Below are 13,799 nucleotides of genomic sequence, written 5' to 3' on the forward strand. Positions count from 1 at the left end.
GTGTTTGTAGAGCTACAATAAGTTTTCTTTTAAAATAAAGTTGTATTTTAAAAGTGGTTACTTCAAAACCCAAATTAGGTAAAGAGCACAGGTAATACACATGGACCAGAAGGCAGAGGGTGGCACATGCCCAGCACAGGGAAGCAGAGCATGGCGGACGCTCTGCTGCCGCTTGAGTAGGACGCCCCGCTCCTGCCACAGGGTCCAAGGGCTGGACAGGGGCAGAGGTGGCAGGCCTAGACAGAATGACCAGTCCGAGCCTGCAGGAGGACAGAGGCGGTGCAGACAGAGCTATCACAGTTGCACCTCAGGCTGACTGCTTCACACATCAATGTGAGATGCTGGTGGCCACAACACAGGCGGTCAGTTTACACGGCTGGAGCTCGGGAGCAACAGTAGGACAACACCCTCGTGGTCATCTGACAGCATGGTGAGTGGCAGGGAGGAGGGGCAGGTCCTTACACCAGCCGCGCACTGTGTGCTTGCCGCACGCCATGACATATTCACTCTTCTGGTTTTTACCAGGAACCACTTCAAACTTGATGGATGTGTCACCCATTCCATGGTTTCTTTAAGAGAAAACAAAGACAGTGGGTGACGTTAGCTGAGGAGGAAATGGCTGCTTCCAGAAAGTTCTTTAAGGGCTCTCTGAAGACAATGCCAACCCTTTCCCCAAAATTCCCTCACAGTTGAAGAGGAGGTTACCCAAGTACACCCATCCGATCCCACGGGGCTCTGAGGGGCTGCCTGGCAGAGGGGCTTCCGTGCACACAGAGAACACTTGCAATGGCTCGGTCTTTAGCATCAACTCTCGAGCCAGGATAAATAGCCAGTAAGGATGTTGGGCACCCAGGGCAAAGCCCCCCCAAACTGACTTAGGAGGAGAAGCACCACCCTACCTTTTAAGGCACTCGTGGAGGATCTGATAGGGAGACAACAGTCCGGCCTTGCTGGTCAGCTCGTAGACCCTTGAGTCCTCGATACTGATGTGGTTAAAATACTACAAAACAAAGCAGCCACTTCTAAGTGCTGGACTCGCCCAGCAGCTTCACAGAGCTGCTCTCCGTGCTGTCTGCTTCTCTCAGGGGCTTCCTGTCCTCATTACCTTACAGAGCATGTCACAAACCCCCATCTCACTGTCCAGCCGGCCCACTGAGACACGAACGAGGAGCTGCCCTGCAGGTGACTGGCGAGAGTGCCCCGGTTGGGGTGGGAGACCCTGGTGCAGCGAGGCCCTGGGCTGCACAGCTAGCCAGCCTGGAGAGCCTTTTCTGAATCTGAGTCTGATCATACAATTAGTCAGAAACCTAAAGGTGAAAAACTTGAAGATCCTCTAAGTGAGATTACAGAAAAGAGAAGTGAAGCCAGACACAAAAGCTGCTCTCTAATAGGCCAACCTCTCTGAAGGTTGCAAAGGGCCTTGCGTGGCTCTAGTCTCAAACACAAAGTGCTCTTGGCTCTAAGACCAATCACTGTAACCAAAGAACAGAAAGGTTAAGAAGGGTTAACAGGAGATCACTTAACCAGTTAAGGGAAAAAAGGGAAGCTCTGCACAACAGAGATAGATGGCAGCCAGGAGGTGGCTTTGACCCCAACCGCCCGCTGGTGAATGGAGGATTTCATCTAGTCCACTCAGGAGCATGGCCCACCTCCCCAGGGGGGGCTGTGTTAGTCTCCTGGGGCTGCCATAACAAAGTACCACAAACTGGGTGACTTAAAACAACAGAAATTTATTTTCTCACAATTCTGGAGGCCAGAAGTCCCAAATCAAGGTGTCAGTCAGGCCCTGTTCCCTCTGAAGCCTCTCAGGGAGGAGCCTTCCTTCAACTGTCCATCTTCGGGCAGCCCCACGTGGCTTGTGGCGGCATCGCTCAGTTCCACACGGTGCTCTCTCCTTCTCCCTTTCCCTCTTCTTATAAGAACACTTACAACACAGCTGCTCTGAGCAGGGCGGGGCAGGGGTTCCTCTACCTCCACCTGCTTCAGTGAAGAGGCAGGCTCACTGTGACCGAGGTGAGGAAAGAAAGGCACTGTTTCTCAAGAGGATTGCTGATTCTGACAAACAGGAAATCCTCTTGCTATCATTTGGCTATTTGTCTTCCAACAGGTCCCCACAAGACGCCTCCACTCTCAAGTGCCCACTTCAGTGTGGGTCAGTTTCCGGAGAAAGTTACTCACCAAGACATCAGGCCTTGGACCCGTCCTCAACGGCTGGCCAGGAAGCCAACCCATCAGCAGTGTCTGGTTTCTCATTCAGCCTGTAAAGACCCACTTCTAACCGGCAGCCAGCACCTGGGCTATGGGCCCACCTGGAGAACCACCTGCATAGTCTGTAGCTCCAGGTTCTTCCCTGACAGAGCTGAGGTCAAAACACACACACATATTCTCTCTCTCAGAAGCCCCCAAACACCCAGTAGCCTCTGGCAAAGGCCCACGCCACAATTTCCTGCACCAAGTGGCTGCATGTTGTTGATGGTTAACCTGCCAGGGAAGTGTGGGACCTCCAGCTCAAGAGAGCACAGGCAAAGGGCAGAAGTGACGCACTGAGAACAGCACAGGACAGCCCAGGTGATCAGTACTGGACAGACAGTGAAGGACCATGAGGGAGCACCACAGACAGCCCAACACCCGTAAATTCAAAAATTCAGGTAAAACAGACCAATTCCTAAAAAACCGCAAACTACCTGAATTGCCCTATTTTATTCAATAAATTGAATTTGTAGTCAAAAACTTTTCTACCAAGAAAATTCCAGGTGCAGATGGCTTCACTAATGACCACTACCAAACATTTAAGGAAGCAATGACACTGATTCTACAGACTCTTAAAAAATATATATATATCTCAAGAGGAGGGACAACTGACAACTCTGACACTGGCAGTACCCAGACCAAGAAAGTACAAGAAAACTACAAACTAAAATCCCTCACAAACCAGGTGTAAAAATCCTAAACAGTACTAGTAAATTGAAACCATTCACACATAAAAAGGAATATATGTCATGCCCAAGTAGAATTTATCCCAGGAATGCATTTAAAAAAATAAATCAGCAAGCCCACAAAATGGAGCTGGCTGGAGCCAGCCACCTGAGGCTGGGTCGTCAGCTCAGTTGCTCCGGAGCCCAGCCTTCCAGCCCAGGAGCTGTCAGCTCAGGCCCAGCTCTATCACAAAGTTGTTGATCATTATGAAAATCCTAGAAACATGGGGGTCTCTTAACAAGACATCTAAAAATATTAGAACTGGATTAGTGGGGGCTCCAGCATGTCGTGATGTACTGAAATTACAGATTCCAGTTGATGAAAAGGGGAAGATTCTGGATGCCAGTTTTAAAATGTTTGACTGGTTCTGCAATTGCCTCCAGCTCGCCAGCCACTGAAAGGGTGTAAGTGAAGACAGTGGAGGAAGCCTTGATCATCAAAAACACAGATATCACCAAGGAACTCTGCCTTTGCCCTGTGAAACTGCACTGCTCCATGCTGGCTGCCCTGTCTGATTACAAACTGAGACAAGAACCCAAGAAAGGAGAGGCAGAGAAGTAAGCGCTTGGCGAAGCTTCCAGCTAGACACATCGGCTGCTTGCCCACCCTCTGTGCAGTCACCGTAGATTTCAGAAGCCCTTCACACTACAATGAAAGAGCTTTGTTGATATGCACAACACTTGCTGTTCACGTTGTGGCTCTAATGCAAGCAAAATGCACAGTGCAATTGTTCTGAATCCTGTGGTTTTTTCCAGCCCACTTTTATCGCCTTAACCCAGTTTATGTATATTTTGAATTGTGTGTATGGCCTCAAACAGAAATCAGTAATGAAGTCTCAAATTTTGACAATCCATGAAGTGCACAAAGATCTATTTTATCTGAGTCTACTTTGGGGAAGATTACCAATAGAATGTCTTCGTGTGATTCTTTGATGGAACCAAGTATTGTACATAAAATACATCTGCAAGTATACAATAAATAAAAGAATGCAAGACAAAAAGTAATAATCATACATAAACCAACATAATTCACTATTTAACAAAGAAGAAAAATCTTATGATAATGTTAATAAATACACAAAGGGCATTTGACAAAATCCAACACCCTTTCATGATAAAAAAACACTCAATAAAGAAGGAATAAAATGATAAAATGACCTAATAGCTAACAACGTACTCCAGGGCAAGAGACTGGATGCTCCCCCCGAAGATCAGGAACGAGGCAAGGACGCCCACACTCCCTACTGCTACTCAGCATTGTACCAGGGGCTCCAGCCAGAGCAGTAAAGCAAGAGAAAGAAATGAAAGGTATCTGGATTAGAAAGGAAAAAGTCCAACCATCTTTAATCACAGCCAACCTAATCCGGTACATAGAAATGCCAAAGAAATCTACAGAAAAACTACTAGACTAAATGAGTTTCACAGAGGGTCAATATACAAACAAATTGTATCTCTGTATAGTCATGTCAGAATTGAAGCTAAAGTACTACGCACAACAGCACAAAAACACACGAAATACGTTAAGTCTAAATCTAGTAAAATACGCGCAGGATCTGAGTGCTGAAAATGACCAAATACCAGCGAAGGACATCAAAAACCCCAACAAATGGAGAGACACTCAGTTTACGAATTAGAAGACTGAATATTGTTAGAATATCAATTCTCCCCAAATTTATCTACAGATTTAACACAATTTCAATCAAAATCCCAGTAGAATTTTTTGTAGATATTGACACAATGTTTCTAAATTCTATATGGAAAGGTAAAGGAACTAGAATAACCAAAGTGTTTTTGAAAAAGAAAAAAGAAGTTGTAAAATTCACAGTGATTTCAGGACTTCAAGTTATCAAGACGGCGTTGATTAGTGCAAGGACACACAGACCAGTGGACAGCACCGAGTCCAGAGACAGGCCCACACACGATCACCTGGCTCCTGATAAAGGTGCGAGGGCAATTCCAGTGAAACATGCACCTAGCGTTAGGGCCGAGCACGCCCATCCCAGGTGCTCGGGAATGTGGACAGCCTACTGCTGATCATCCCCCACTGGGAAGGTCCCCACACCCCTCAAGTGGGAGAGCACACCCACGTGGCCCTGTGGGGAGCACTACTCAGCCACCAGCACAGATGGCCCCACAGGCATCAGGGGCAGCTGGACCTGCTTCAAAGGTTGCCTACCCGTGGCTTCACTGGTAGGACACCTGGAATTGGCTAATCTATAGGGACAGTTCAGTATCTACAAGGGGATACAAGTGGGGGCAGTTTTGACTACAGAGAGATAGTTCGAGAGAATTGGGAGTGGACCATTTGAAAATGGTTTGTGGGGCCGGCCTGGTGGCTAAGGCGGTTAGAGCTCCGTGCTCCTAACTCCGAAGGCTGCCGGTTCGATTCCCACATGGGCCAGTGGTCTCTCAACCACAAGGTTGCCAGTTCAACTCCTCGAGTCCCGCAAGGGATGGTGGGCTCTGCCCCCTGCAACTAAGGTTGAATATGGCACCTTGAGCTGAGCTGCCTCCCGGATGGCTCAGTTGGTTGGAGCGCGGGCTCTCAACCACAAGGTTGCCAGTTCAGTTCCTCGACTCCCGCAAGGGATGGTGGGCAGCGCCCCCTGCAACTAAAATTGAACACGGCACCTTGAGCTGAGCTGCCGCTGAGCTCCCCGGATGGCTCAGTTGGTTGGAGCGCATCCTCGCAACCACAAGGTTGCCGGTTCAATTCCTCGAGTCCCGCAAGGGATGGTGGGCTGTGCCCCCTGCAACTAGCAACGGCAACTGGACCTGGAGCTGAGCTGTGCCCTCCACAACTAAGATTGAAAGAACAACAACTTGAAGCTGAACAGCACCCTCCACTACTGAGATTGAAAGGACAACAACTTGACTTGGAAAAAAAAAAAAAAAGCCTGGAAGTACCCAGTGTTCCCCAATAAAGTCCTGTTCCCCTTCCCCAATAAAATCTTTAAAAAAAAAAGAAAATGGTTTGTCTTCCTTGCGCTATTGGTTACATAGCAAAACTATGCATTTGTCAAAACTCACAGAACTGTACAAACAGCGAATTTAACTATGTAAATTAAAAAATAAATAAATAAATAAATAAACCAACTTGTCACTAACGCCTCAATCCTAGTATATCTGTGCACCAACCAACCCACAGCTACCCAAAAAAGCAATAAAATACCAAGAAATCTTTCCAGGCCTTTAAAAGGGAACAGTGACTGTTCTGGTCATGTTCTCCCTTTTTAATCAATACCAAAGGTGCTTCGTCCGGAGCCTCCGCTTCCTTCCCGAGGCAGCTCTCATATTCTGTACCTGTGCCACCTCACACGTGGACCTTGTGCCACCGCAGCTCCCCGACAGCAGCCTACAGCAAGAGCTCCCAAAGCACCAGGGCCCTCACAGCTGGAGTCCAAACAGAGCAGACACTGCCCCCACAGCACCCAAGCTAAGAAACTGCACCCTGTACAGCACGTGGTGGCTCTGGTGCCACATCTCCAGGGACACCACAGGGAAGAGGGGCCCTCCATCACTGAGCCACTCACGAGAACGAGACAGATAGAAACAGCCAGGTTCAGGCCAACACATGTGCTACTCCAACCCCCAACCTGACTGGAAAGTTGCTTTATCCTCTGATAAATTTCAAAACGAGGAAATAAACACCAAATGTGGGTGGAGGTGTGCACACATACAATTAAATTAGAAGCGTGAAAAAATACCTTTCAAGAGCACCGGTGCACGTATCTGGCCACTGTGTCCCGTTCCAGGCACAGAGTTCCTAAATCCCATAGAATTTCCAGATGACAGGAGTTACCTTTTGTTATTAATGATGAGCCCCTTTGGACACACCTGCGTTTATGCTAATGAGGTGGCTCAGAGTGAGCTTCCTGGTGACCAGGAAGACCAAACTTCCAGCCCCACCTCCTGCGAGAGGGTACTGGACATTGGGTTATACAATTCTTGAACAAGATTTAGGGAGCTTCCGATGGTGAACACATCCATGTGCCAGGAAGGCAGCGCATCCAAACTATACAGGGACAGAGACTCCTGTGCTCAGGACACTTCTGGACCTCAACCTAAGTACCTCCTCTGGCCGTACTTTTTATCCTTTATAATAAACTAGTAATTGTAAGGTAAGTGTTTTCCAGAGTTCTGGGAGTCATTCCAGCAAATTATGGAATCTGAGGGGAGGTCACGGGAACCTCTGAATTTGGAGTTGAGCAGGCAGAGCGTGGGTAGCATGGCCACGCCATTTGTGGCTGGCTTCTGAAGGGGGGGGGGGCAATCTTATGGGACTGAGCCCTTTCACCTGTGGGATTTCATCCAAATCCATGTAGCTCTTGCTACAGGAGTTGTCAGAATTGAGCTGAGTTGTGGAAACCCAGATAGTGTCAGAACTGGAGAACTGACATGGAAAGCCCCTCGTATGTACAAGGGAAACTTTCACCTGGGATTTCCAAGTCTAGTTGATGCCATCCACATGGCAATCCTCCCATGTGCCCTTCTCCACCTGGGGAAACCTCCTCTTTTTCAGGCTAGTTTCTGATATGATTCTACAAAGATCCCTCACTTTCCAGAAGAGCCCGAGTACGTGGTGAGAACCTAAATCCTGCTACTGTGTGGTGTATGACCGACCACGTATGTCACCTTGCTGTCTGTGGAAGAAAGGGAACACCAAGGGTACATACATATCAGCACGGGTCTGCCCAAGCACAACTTCCAGAAACCTGCAGTCGCTTCCACGCGACTCCAGAGGCCCTGAAGTGAAAGGCTCTAGGAATAATGCTAAGGCCGTAACAATCCTGTAAGTTAAAGAATGAAGGACAGGAGGAAAGGTGGACGATGACAGAACAATTGAACACAAAGACTGCCAGCTGGACGTCATCAAAACCATGTGCCTGCAACAGACAAGAGGTTCTGTTCAGCTAACTGCCAGCCTCCCAACACCAAGCATGAAGCAGTGACAGGTTTGACGGTGCAGGCTGGGGCAAGCTGCTGCCCTCCAGGTGTGTATCCCCTGGCACTGCCACACATGAGGAGGCCACATGCAGGCAGTGGGGCTGCAAAGGGCAGCGGAGGCAGAGCAGGGAACCAGGGCTACAGGGAGCACCTGGTATACAGAGTGGGGATTGTCAGTCTCGCAGGAACACAAATTATCCCGCCGAAGCTAGAGGACATGGACACTCCGGGGCCCTGGGTCCCCGTGCTGGTCAGAGTGACAACTGGGCAGTTCCTGCTGAGGAACCAGAGGATGCCAAACACAAAAGCAAACAAAAGCAAGAGTAGGCACAGGGACCATTAGAATGATTAAAAAATGGACTGAATTGTTTATTCATTCAGCAACCAACTGAGTAAGATGCTGGTGTCGCTGAGGCTACATACTATGTAGAGCCTCTCTTAGATGCTACCTTGAAACAAGGCGTTCCCAACCCTCACTCTACCCACCCTGGAGAAATTTCAATTATCTCAACATGTCAAAAATTTCTCAACTCAATCTTAATCTACTTGAATTACTGTAAACTTGACCACAATAATAATCACAGCAAGCAGGCTATGGGTCCTACAAGCTCAAACAGATGAGACCTCTCCTAGGGGTCAACAGCAGAACCTGCTTGGATCAACCGCGGCATCAAAGCAAAGTCCCATCTTCCAGAAAGGCTGCCGGAGCCACACATCCCTGCCTGCCTGGGTCCAGGCCATTTCCCAGCACCAGAAGCACAGTCACTGCTTCGTATTTCTGCTACTCCATATCAAAGGACGGGGAGGGCTGCCTCTTAGAAAGAATGGTGGGGTGAATCTTATATAGCCCAGGCACCATCGACTGCAACAATCATCCTGAGTCTGGCTGGGATGCACGTAGGGGTCTGGGCAAGGGGTTCTCCAACATGCTTTGGAAGCCTCCCTGAGTGCGATCTTTCCACAGCTGGGTCATTCAGAAATAAAGTTGAAGTCCTTTTGAGACTCTCTCCTGGGAGTGGGGTCTATGATCTATCTGTGGCCTATCCATGACAATAACCATAGAAAACATTAGAACCTTGAGTGCAACTTAACACCGCCAAGGGCATTTTACCATATTTTGTAACAGTATCAGTCCAAAAATATTGGAGCAGTCACTACAAACAATCCCTGAGGAAGATGGACTTACTAGACAAAGACTTTAAAGATTTAAAAATATATCCTGAAGCACTTCTGTAGTAGAATAAGGACCTCCAAAATTTATTCCTCTATAATAAAGTATCAAGAGCACTGTCAAAAATTGTCAACTGAACTTTTTCAGAATTCTGGAAATTAATGAAAACAATCTAAGGAGTATTTGCTCAAGAAAAACGACTGAATCTTGTTAAGAACAACGAGACTTTGTAGAGTTTTAACTTAACTCATTCCTATCTCCCCTTCCCAACTCCATGGTAGCCTTGGGAAGCAGCAGCTTTCTAGCCAGAAGGCAGAACAGGACCCCAACACCCCAACCAGAGATCTTTACTTGACCCAATTCATAGTTCACTAAGTGAAAACAATCCATTCCCCAGGATTTGCCAAAAATAATCAGTGGCAACTGTTTCATACTGCAGTTGCCTGAAGCTAGGATACCAGGTTACAAGCAAGAGGCAGCTCAAAAACTATAAAAGGAAAAGCTGGAAAATGAGATGACCATAGAGGGCTTTGAAAATCTCCAATGTGTCTAGGGATCCAGACAGCCATGTGGATGCCCAGGAAAGAACTGAGAAGGCCTTAATCTCTTACCCCTAGTTGACTCAGAAACTTTATATACAAGTGGGAAGCAAAGACTAAAGCAGAGTTTTCAATTACTGGAGCACTGGACGTGAACCCACACATGGTGACAAAGATTAGAAGACTTACTGGTTCAGATCAGGATATCTATTACCTGAACTTCAGAATTAGTCTCGGAAAGTCACTGTTATGGGTTGAATTGTATCCCTGCCAACAAATTTACATGTTGAAGTCCTAACTCCCAGTACCTCAGAATGTGACCTTATTAGAAGATAGGATCTTTATGGAGGTAATCAAGTTAAAATGGGGTCATTAGGGTGGGCTCTAATCCAATATGACTAGTATCCTTATAAAGAGGAAATCTGGAGACAAACATATATACAGAAAGAAAGCCATGTGAATAATAAAGATAGTCATCTCCAAATCAAGGAGAAAGGCCTGGAAAAATTCCTTCCTTCACATCCCCCAAAAGGAACCAACGTTACTGACATCCTGATTTTAGATGTCTAGCCTCACAGAACTGTGAGGCATAAATATCTGTAGTTTACGCCACCCAGGTTGTGATACTTTATTACGCCAGTCCTAACAAACTAACAGTCACTAAACAGACAGCAAAAACAACAAATCTTGGCAAGGGGAGGGAATCTGATATCCACAGTTCCCACATCGTATTATTTAAAATGTCTAGGTTTCAACAAGAACAAAAAATTACAAGATGTAAAAAGAAACAAATGTATAGATCATACATGGGGTGGGGGAGCAGTCACTACAAACCATGAGGAAGATGTACTTACTAGACAAAGACTAAATCAGCTATAATAAATAAGCTCAAAGAACTAAAAAAAAAAAAAAAAAAAACTAAAAGAAAAGTCTAAAGAATTAAAGGGAAGTACAAGAACAATATTTCACCAAATCGAGACTATCAAGACAGAAATTATGAAAATTTCACTAGAGGGGTTCAACAGCAGATTAGATCAGTCAGAAGATCAGCAAACTTGAAAATAGACCAACTAAAAATATCCAGTCTGAAGAACATTAAAAAATAATAAAATAACAGAGCCTCATAAACATTTAGATGCCATCAAGTGTACCAATTTACACATAATAGGAGTCCCAGAAAGAGAAGAGAGGAAAAAAAGGGCAAACAGAATATGTGAGGAAATAATGGCTGAAACTTCCCAAAGATAAAAAACAATCTATATATCAAAGAAGCTCAATAAACACCAAACAGAATAAACTCCAAAAAATCCAAATCCAGACATCTCTAAGGCCAAAAGCAAAGAGAATCTCAAAAGCAGTAAGACAAGCAACTCATCTATAAAATGATCCTTATTAGCAAGATTAACAGCTGAATTCTCATTTCTTATAGAGGCCAGAAGGCAGTAGAATCACACATTCCCATTATGAAGGAAAACAATGTCAACCAAAAATTCTATATCCAACAAAACTGTGCTTCAAAATGAAGGAGAAATGAAGACATTCTCAAATAAAAAAAACCCGAAAATCCATTGCTAGTAGACCTGCCCTCCAAGAAACACTAAGGAGCCTTCAGGCTGAAATAAAAGGACACTACAGACCATAACTTGAATCCATACAATAAATTAAGAGCACTACAAAAAGTAAAGGTAACTACATCAGTAAATAAAAGACAATATAAATGTATTTTGTTTTGTAACTTCACTTTCTTCCTAAGTTAAAAGACAACTACACAGAGCAATAATTATAAATCTAGCTGATGGACAGAGAACATATAAAGATGTAATTTGTGACAATAACAGCATAAAGCTGGGGGTAAACCGAACTACATAGGGGCAACGTTATGTATACAACTAAAATTAGTTGGTATTAATACAAACGAGACTGTTTTCAGTTTAGGTGTTACTGGTACTCCCTAGGACAACCACTGAGAAAATTAAAAAAAAAAAAATGTTAAAGAAACACATGAATAAAATGGTACATTAGAAAGTATCTATTTAACACAAAGGCAGTAAAGGAGGAGTTGAAGAACAAAAAAGACACAAACCAGAAGACAATAGCATAATGGCATACAGAAACTCTACCTTTTCAGTATGTACATTAAATTTAAATTGACTAAGCCCTCTGATCAAAAGGCAGAGATTGACAGTATAAAAACAAAATCCAACTTATGCTACATATAAGAGACATAGTTTAGATTCAGACACAAATAGGTTAAAATTAAAAGGATAAAAAGATACACCATGCAAACAAAAATTGACAGAGCAAGAGTGGCTACTATATCAGACAAAACTGACTCTAAGACAAAAACTGTTCTAGTAATAAAGAAGGATACTTTATATAATAATCACAAAAGGGTCCATCCATCAAGATGATATAACTATTACAAGCGTTAAATAAAAATTACTTCTACCCTCAACATTTCTGAAACCAAATGTGTGGGTTTTCCCCACCAAGCAATTCTGACACTGCCATGAGTTACAGCAGACCCCACAGAGTAGGGTTCAGTCCCACAAGACAGCTACCAGAACTTCAGATGCTAATCACAAATCCAGGTTGTTATCTGTGCTTCTGATCAAGAAGCTATGTACTGGAGCTTCCCACAAACCCCTCCTCAGGTTGAATAACTTGCTACAACAGCTAACAGAACACAATAAACAGTTTACTTACTAGATCATTGGTTTATTATAAAAGGATGTAACTCAGGAACAACCAGATGGCAGAAATGCGTAAGACAAAGTACAAGGGGAGGGGCACGGAGCTTCCACACCCTCTTCAAGCGAACCACTCAACGCCAATCTCCACATGTTCACCAACCCAGAAGCTCCTGAACACCTCTGGTTTGGGTTTTTTATGGAGGATTCACTACATAGGCACAATTGATTACAGCATTGGCAATCAGTGATTAACCTCCAGTCCCTCTCCCCATCCTTGGACATTGAGGGTGAAATGAAGGGTGGGGTTGCAAGTTCCAACCCTCTAATTAGAGGGTAGGTTCCCCTAACAACTAGCCCTCACATCCTTAGGAGCTTTCCAAAAGTCATTTCATTAACATAAACTCCAGGAGGTTGAAAGGGGAGTGTTAGTAACAAAAGACATTCGATTCACCTTTGTCAACCTGGAGCTATTTCAAGAACTGGGGACAAAAACCAAATAATAACTTATTGTATTACATTAGAAGCTCTGCCCAGGAACCCAGGACAAGGACCAAACACATTTTTTATTATATCAAATATCACAAACATATATGTACCTAACAATAGTGCCAAAATACATGAAGCAAAAACTGACAGAATTGAAGGGAGAAATAAACAATTCAACAATAAGAGTTGGAGACTTCAATACCTCACTTTCCATAATGCCTAGAAGAACGAGGGAGAAGACCAACAAGGAAAGAAAACAATAAACACCACACAACCAACTAGATCTAAAAGACATCTGTTTCACTCCACCCAGTAACAGCACAATATACATTCTTCTCAAGTGCACATGGAACATTCTCCAGGACAGACCATATGTCAGGTCATAAAATAAGCTTCAATAAGTTTAAAAGAGAATTGACTGAAATCATACAAACTATGTTTTTGAACCACAACAGAGTTACGTTAAAAATCAACAACTAGGGGCCGGACCAGTGGCTCAGGCGGTTGGAGATCCGTGTTCCTAATGCCAAAAGCTGCCGGTTCGATTCCCACATGGGCCAGTGGGCTCTCAACCACAAGGTTGCCAGTTCGACTCCTCGACTCCCGCAAGGGATAGTGGGCTGTGCCCCCTGCAACTAACAACGGCAACTGGACCTGGAGCTGAACTGCGCCCTCCCCAACTACGATTGACAGGACAACAACTTGACTTGGAAAAATAATAATAATAATAAAAATAATAATAATACAAAAAATAGTCCTGTTCCCTTTCTCCAATAAAATCTTTCCAAAAAAAAAAATCAATAACTAAAGGAAATTTGGAAAATTCACAAATATATGAAAAGCAAACTCTCCTAAAACAACCAATGGTTCAAAGAAGAAATCAGAAGGGAAATTAGAAAAATACTTTGAGATGAATGGAAACAGAAACAACATGCAGTTAAAGCAGTACATAGAAGAAAAATTATAGCTGTAAACTCTATGTCTAAAA

General features: G+C 44.5%; 1 protein-coding gene across 3 annotated transcripts in view; it reads right to left on the reverse strand.

Moving 5' to 3' along the window:
* The window catches only part of DGCR8 (DGCR8 microprocessor complex subunit), a 34,968-nt gene that overhangs the window by 5,239 nt on the left and 15,930 nt on the right, over nt 1-13,799 (reverse strand). For all 3 annotated transcript variants that reach the window (XM_074321885.2, XM_074321884.2, XM_088800867.1), the window contains 2 exons: nt 900-1,000; nt 463-569 (listed from right to left, as the gene is read on the reverse strand). In XM_074321885.2, coding sequence (XP_074177986.2) covers nt 463-569; nt 900-1,000 — 208 coding nt within the window. The remainder of the gene's footprint in view (nt 1-462; nt 570-899; nt 1,001-13,799) is intronic.

This window comes from Rhinolophus sinicus, chromosome 9 (assembly GCF_057876585.1).
Source record: "Rhinolophus sinicus isolate RSI-liver-muscle chromosome 9, RSI-T2T, whole genome shotgun sequence".
Taxonomy (NCBI): Eukaryota; Metazoa; Chordata; class Mammalia; order Chiroptera; family Rhinolophidae; genus Rhinolophus; species Rhinolophus sinicus.